Here is a 7,591-nt window from a genome sequence, read left to right on the forward strand (position 1 = left end):
ACTCATCTATCACCATTCAAATAAGAGTATGAATTATATTTGTTGTAATCAGGTCAATGTTTTAAGGAAGTAAGTATGTCTCCCATAACTCTTCCCACTGGCTATATTACAGACTTGATAGCTCAGTTCTATGCTGCTGCTGATGCCTGAGACAAGAGATTAGAAAAACTACAGCCCTCAGGCTAAGTCCAGGCCAGGTTAATGTTTATGTTCTCTAAGTCACTGTTTCTTGGGGTCTATCAATGACAGGAGGTGGGTTTGACTCCAATATACCATTCTTACTTACAATAAGAATCACTAATATCCCCAACTGTGGAATAGTGTATAAGACATAGCAGAGTCAGTTCTGATGAGGTGGATGAACCTAGAACCTATTATACAGAGTGAAGTGAGTTAGAGAAAGATAAATATCATATTCTAATGCATATATACAGAATCTAGAAAAATGGTTCTGAAGAATTTATTTATAGGGCAACAATGGAGAAACAGACATAGAGAATAAACTTAATGGACACAGGGAGAGGGGAGGAAAGGGTGAGATGTATGGAAAGAGTAACACGGAAACTTACATTACCATGTGTAAAATAGATAGCCAATGGGAATTTGCTGTATGGCTCAGGAAACTCAAACAGGGGTTCTGTAACAGGGGTGGGATGGGGAGGGAGATGGGAGGGAGGCTCAAAAGGGAGGGGATATATGTATTCCTATGGCTGATTCATGTTGAGGCTTGACAGAAAACAACAAAATTCTGTAAAGCAATTATCCTTCAATAAAAAAAATTTTTTTAAAGACATAGTAGATTCTCAGTAAATACTTACATAAAAATCAGATTACTCTTTAAGACACAGTCTAACCTTGTATCCATTTCATTCTATCTCCAGGACCGTATAATGTTTGTAATATCCCCAAACACATTCTTTTAACGTTTATATTTTTGAGCTTCCCATGTGGGGCTAGTGGTAAAGAACCCACCTACCAATGCAGGAGACTTAAGAGACATGGGTTCAATCCTTGGATTGGGAAGAGCCCCTGGAGAAGGAAACAGCAACCCATTGCAGTATTCTTGCCTGGAGAATTCCACGGACAAAGGAGCCTGATGGGCTATACAGTCCATGGGGTTGCACAGAGTCGGACATGACTGAAGTGACTTAGCACACATTACAGTTTTACTCACACATATTAATGTTTTCATCAAGCCTGAGGACCTCTAATACTAGATTCCTAGACATGGCTTTCATCTTTTGCAACTTTTCACTTTCTTTAGCTTATAAACCCACTGCTATGCCTGACAGTGTTTACATTATTATCAATGATGTTCAATGTAAAGAATTTGCTCCTGTGGTAAAAAGTTTAATTATTTATAATTCCTCTGTCACAAACTGAATTACCAATTCAGTAAAATACAAAGTCATAATTCAGGCCAATAAAATGAATGTATGTAAGCTATCTTTCTACCAGTCACTAAAGTCTATTTTATTACTGAATCTAAATGTATATTCTTTTCCTTTTCCCCACTAAGCTTCCTTTTCCTGATCCTTTATTCCTTTTCAAAATTCATTTCCTTCATGGATCATTTAGGGTTCTATGTTCTGAAAATGAATCTCAAACCTCAGCAAAACTCTAGGAAGGCTCTCTTTTCTCTTAACTTAAAAATAAACACAGATATTCTGAGCCTTACAAAGTCATATTTAATTGGCATAGATGTACACAAAAATAAATGCTTAATGCTCAAAGGCTTAAATTTTAAACATTTCTTTCAGTTGTCTTCCCTTTCCAATTACAATTATTGGTCCTTTAAATTACTCTTAGCAGAAAAAATTTCAAATCCCTCTGAAATAGAGCAAAATATCACCTAAAGAATTTAATTTCACTAAATATTCTCTAGAGAAACATTTTTGAAATAGATAAAAGACTCAGTTGTCATTCAAATTAATGTCATTTTCTCTGAGTTTTTGTGGGTCAGAGAATCAAAAAAGGGAAAAAGCAATGTATACCGTAATACATCCAATAAAAGAAGTAAGTGAAACATGAGAGCAAAGTATAAGTATGTAGATTATCTGAATAGGGAGACAGATCAGAAAATAAAGGGTCAGACACAGGGGAATAATTAAAGAAAATGTTAAAATGAAGCAAACACGATTATGGAAACTAAACAAAGATAAATGTGAACTGCAAATATGAGGCATGGTCTTCCTTTAGTTTATTAATCCATTGAGAGAATTTCTCATATGTTAGGTAATATTTTGCATCATATAGCTATGACAAGATAAGTATAATATTTTAACCAGTAGCACCTAGGAAAAAAAATTTTTTAAACATCAAAACAGGGTTAGAATAATTCAAGCATAAGTGAATGTAGACATGGTTTTAGGTTTTACTTTTCACTGGAAAGTAAAAGGAGGAGGGCATCTAAATGATACTTTCTAAAAGAGAAAAATTAGTAGAAAGAGCATAAAGAATTGTTTGAGAAGATGAGTCACAGGGAAAAGCAAAAATATGACAACATTGAAACAATAAACAATAAAATATGACAACATTTAGAAAGGTGTGCCACTTGCTTTAGCATGCTACATTGTAACTGTTCTTCCTTCACACAAGTAGCTGCCTGATGGGCCCTTATATGCATAAGGTATCAATTGTTCCCCTGAAAGCTTATACAATGAAAATCAATCTGATCTGTTTCCTTAATTCTGGTGTCATTCATGGCTTATGCCAGAATTGAGACAAATGATTCAATTTGAGACACATACATAGGTCTTAGGCCACTTTAAGGAGGGCCTACTCCTTATATATGTCCCAGAATACCAACTATAACTTCCAACTTCAATTGGTTAAATATATGACACAGTCTTGTGGGAATCAGCAAATGCAGCATAAAGTAGCACAGCTCAAAGTATGTACTCAGCAGCAGGCAGTAAATCCAGAGAACAAGAGAAGAAAGCCCCCTTGGTGGTGGTCATCATCCAAAGATCCTGATTACTACATAAACTGTTAAGTCACCTGCAGAGAAGCAACGGACTCCCACACCAAATTTGGTTCAGATGTCAAGAGTGATGATTTGACACACAACCAATAAGATATGAAAAACTTCATTACTCATTTAATGAGGCTTTTGAAGGGAAAGCTCCCAAGCAGGTCTAAAAGTGGCTTAACAGTGAGAAAAGGAAACTGGCTTGGGTTTTTTATAGTAGTTGGGGGATGGTGCTAAGCTGACTGGTACAGAGCAACTTGCCACTAGCACTAATGGAAAGAGCATCTGGGTTTTCTTGTAGTTTGTCCAGATATGGGGCAGAAGATGAAGAGAGAGTGGTGACATTTGGAAGGTGTCAGTAGTCAAATACCAAAAATGAAATCAGAATCTATTACAAGATACATGATAAGATGTTCAAAACATTTTGTTATTAGAGAAACATAAATTAAAACAAATAGAAATTAAAATCCACTAGATTATGAGAAATTATTAGAAATATGGGCAGGGATGTGGAGAAACTGATGCCTTTGTATGTTTAGAGGATTGTAGACCAATACATCCAATCTGAAAAACAATATGGTTATACTTAGTGAAATAAAGCATTAGTATATTCATTAATAAAACACTCCCACTACTCTTCCTCAAGAAATTCTTGTTTCCTAAAAGAATAGTTCTTGAAGAAATTTATTATAGTACTAGCTATAGTAGCTAGAAAGCTGGACAAGTAAATCTGGCATATATATATATACTATGGAACGTAAGCATCAATTAGAAGCAATGAGCTAGAAAAACAGTGTAACATGAACCAATTTAGTGCTGAGAGGAAAAAAAATAAACTAAGTAGGATATATAGCACAGTGGGGCTTCCCTGGTGGTACAGAGGTTAAAGCATCTGCCTGGAATGCAGGAGACCCGGGTTCAATCCCTGGGTCGGGAAGATCCCCTGGAGAAGGAAATGGCAACCCACTCCAGCATTCCTGCCTGGAGAATCCCATGGATGGAGAAGCTTGGTGGGCTACAGTCCATGGAGTCGCAAAGAGTCAGACACGACTGAGTGACATCACTAAGTTGGAATGGCATTTAGATGTTTAAGAGACCAATATCAGCTCTATCCATGCAGTTTCAAAAGTTCAGAATGTTAGAGAAATATCATATTAAAAGCACTTCAAAAAAAAAAAAAAGAATAAAAGCACTTCAAAGTTGCCAAACTGCCAGTAAAACTGTGATTTGGTTATACAATCTCCTATGCTTTTGGTTCCTACTCACCTAGACAGCTCTGGCTTGAGATTTTGCCATTCCACATAAATGGTTCTTCTCCCCACTCCAAGTTGAAAATGACTTCTGCTTTGGGAACTTGACACCCTAATGACAGGAAACAACAAAGCCCTCCATTTACTTTTCAGAAAAGTTCATGGGGAACAGAAGTATATTCTTAATGTCCAAAAGAGATTGTTAAGAACATAGAACAAAATAAGGACAAAACTATTACACACTTCAGATGTCCTATAGTCTTTAGAAGTCCCACATACCTTAGAAACACCAAATTTCAGAAATTCCACTATGGAAAAAAAAAGATACACTCAGTTAGGTACAGCCTTACCCAGCAGAGCTGTGCTTACCCACTGAGATCAAGTTGAAATAGTTTTCCAGCATTACATCCCTGTATAGAGTTCTCTGAGCAAGGTCCAATTGTTGCCATTCCTCCCTGCTGAATTCTACAGATATATCTTTGAAAGACACTGATCCCTGGAAAAACACATGTTTATTCAATGAAAAGCATCAGGATTGTAGGATAAGAGCAAGATATTTATGAACTTATTTTTAATAATTTTTAACATGATACAACATATAAGATTCTCACTAAATACCTAAACTTGACATTATTATTTCAAGGGAAAAATAAATATTAAAAGTATTAGGTCATTCTTTCTGTGGCTCTAATAACATTCTGAGGTTTTGTTTTTATCTGCATGCTAGTTACAAAAGAATACACTGAAAACTCATCAAGCTGCAAACCTGATTTCTGCATTCTTTTCCATGTATGCCATATTTCATTAACACTTCAGTTAGAAAAGCAAAGATTTTTTCAGATATAAAATGAGAAGCACAAGCAACCAAAGAAAAAATAGATAAATTGGACTTTATCAAAATTTAAAACTTTGTGCTAAAAAGGATTCCATTAAGAAAGCAATAAGATAAGGGAATTTGCTGGCAGTCCAGTGTTAGGTCTCTGCACCACCACTTCAGGGGGCATGGGTTCAATGCCTGGGAGGGGAACTAAGATCCCCATGCTATACCCAATGGCCCAAAATGAAAAAGAAACAACAATAACAACAACAAACAGAACAAGCAAAGTGTTTACTTAAAGTAAAAACAACTCAAAGATTATGGGGAAATGTCTGCAATTATACATCTGATAAAGGACTTGTGTAAAGAATATATAAAGAACTCTTACAACTCAATAAAAAAGATAAATGATCCAATTAAAAATGGACCAAGGGGACTTCCCTGGTGGTCCAGTGGCTAAAACTCCATGCTCCCAATGCAGGGGGTCTGGGTTTGATCCCTGGTCAGAGAGCTAGATTCCACATGCTATAACAAAAGATCCTGGATTCTGCTACAAAGCTCAAACATTCCTCATGCCACAGCTAAGACCTGGCACAGTCAAATAAACAAATGGACCAAGAAGAATATACATATATCCAAGGAAGATATACAAATGGCCAAAAAGCATGAAAGGTTCTCAATACAGGTCAAAATAGTCAAAACGGATATCAAAATTCAAAGAGATACCCCTTCAAATTCAGTAAGATGATTATAAAATAAAAAATGCTCTGCTTGTGTGTATTTGTATTTTTATTATTTTTGTAGCAAAATAATAAATGCAATTAAATCCTGAATTCTGAAATTTAAAAAATGCTCCAATCATTAGTCATCAGGAAAGTGCACCTACTAAGATGGCTATAATAATAGAAAACAAAAGGACACATAGCATCAAGGTGGGAATCTAAAACAGTCTGGCACTTCCTCAAAAGGAGTAATATGAGCTAATGGTTCCACTTCTAGGTATATATCCAAGAGAAATCAAAACATTCATTCACATAAAACTTATATAGCCATGTTCATAGTAGCATTATTCTTAATAGTCAAAAACAGAAACAACCCAAGGTATCAGCCAATGGTGAATTTCAAAATGTGGCATATTCATAAAAGAAATTATTCATCCATAGAGAGGAATGAAATACTGATTTATGCTATACTGTGAAAGAATTTTGAAAATATTATGCTAAGTGAAATAAGCCAATCACAAAAGACCACATATTATATGATTCCATTTACAGAGATGTCCAGGACAGGCAAACCTATTAGGACAGTAAGAAGATTGCTGGTTGCCCAGGAATGGGGTAATGGAAGGATGTGGTGGGGAGGGAGGTAGCAACAGCTAAAAGGTATGACTTTGGTTAGGGGAGGGAAAGAAAGTGTTCTAAAATTGGATAAAGACTGCACAGCCCCATGAATATACTAAAAATGATTGAATGTACACTTTAAATGGACAGTACATATGATATGTTTAGGTGAACCTTTTGAGGCACTGTCATATCCAGATGGCATACAAGAGTTTGTGACGGTCCAGGGTTTCTTCCAGGAATAAGTACATGCCAGATGAAATACTGAAACTATCTGTTTGAAAATACTGGAAGCAGTTAGGTGCTAAGACTCTACAGATAACATTTAAGGTTTGAGTAGATGTACGTAACCACTTTTACACTAGGAGTATTTATCAATTCTGGGTGTGGTAAAAGATGAAAACCCAGGCTTTGAACCAGTAGAAGGCTAAAGTTGGGTGATAGAGAAACCAGAATTCAAACACATGGACAGTTTTTTCCCTAAGACATCTATCAAACTCTAGGGCTGTATGAGCAGAAGACTAAATACTTAAGCAGAGAGCCTCTGAAAAGCAAGGCAAAATGTTAGCAGTCTGATAAGAAAACACTGTTGGCACCTATCAAGAGAAGGGTCCACAGAGGGCAAACTGGCCTCTCAGCTGAAAACCCTGGATGGTCAGAGTGAACCAGAGGTAGACTATTATCAGGGCTTCAACTTAGTCTTGATTCAACATAACACTGCGCCTGACTAGATAAAGGTGTTCATCCTCCACTCTATCTGCTAAGGAAAACAAGGATCCTCTCTTGAGAAAGTTTGTTATTGTTCAGTCACTAAGTCGTGTCTGACCCTTGGTGACCCCATGGACTGCAGCAAATTAGGCTTCCCTGTTCTTTGCTATCTCCTGGAGTATGCTCAAACTCATGTTCATTGAGTCAGTGATGCCATCCAACCATCTCATCCTCTGTCGTCCCCTTCTCCTCCTGCCCTTAATCTTTCCCAATGAATATTCAGGATTGATTTCCTTTAGGATTGACTGGTTTGATCTCCTTGCAGTGCAAGGGACTCTCGAGAGTCTTCTCTACCACCACCACTCAAAAGCAACACTCTTTGGTGCTCAGCCTTCTTTATGGTCCAACTCTTACATCCATATATGACTAATGGAAAAATCACAGCTTTGACTATTTGGACCTTTGCTGGCAAAATAATGTCTCTGCTTTTTAACACGCTGTTTAG

The 7,591-nt window shown here is 36.6% G+C and overlaps 1 protein-coding gene across 2 annotated transcripts in view; it reads right to left on the reverse strand.

Annotated features, from left to right (window-relative positions):
* The window catches only part of ZNF484 (zinc finger protein 484), a 358,371-nt gene extending 353,660 nt beyond the window's left edge, over positions 1-4,711 (reverse strand). The window contains exons 1-2 of one of the 2 annotated variants that reach the window (XM_068974025.1): positions 4,591-4,710; positions 4,238-4,333 (exon numbers count right to left, since the gene is read on the reverse strand). In XM_068974025.1, coding sequence (XP_068830126.1) covers positions 4,238-4,333; positions 4,591-4,624 — 130 coding nt within the window. In that variant the 5' untranslated portion in view covers positions 4,625-4,710. Of the gene's footprint in view, positions 1-4,233; positions 4,334-4,590 lie in introns of both variants that reach the window. The other variant, XM_068974026.1, reaches the window with a different exon arrangement.
* Between the last annotated feature and the right edge of the window lie 2,880 nt (positions 4,712-7,591).

This window comes from Capricornis sumatraensis, chromosome 6 (genome assembly GCF_032405125.1).
Source record: "Capricornis sumatraensis isolate serow.1 chromosome 6, serow.2, whole genome shotgun sequence".
Classification (NCBI taxonomy): domain Eukaryota; kingdom Metazoa; phylum Chordata; class Mammalia; order Artiodactyla; family Bovidae; genus Capricornis; species Capricornis sumatraensis.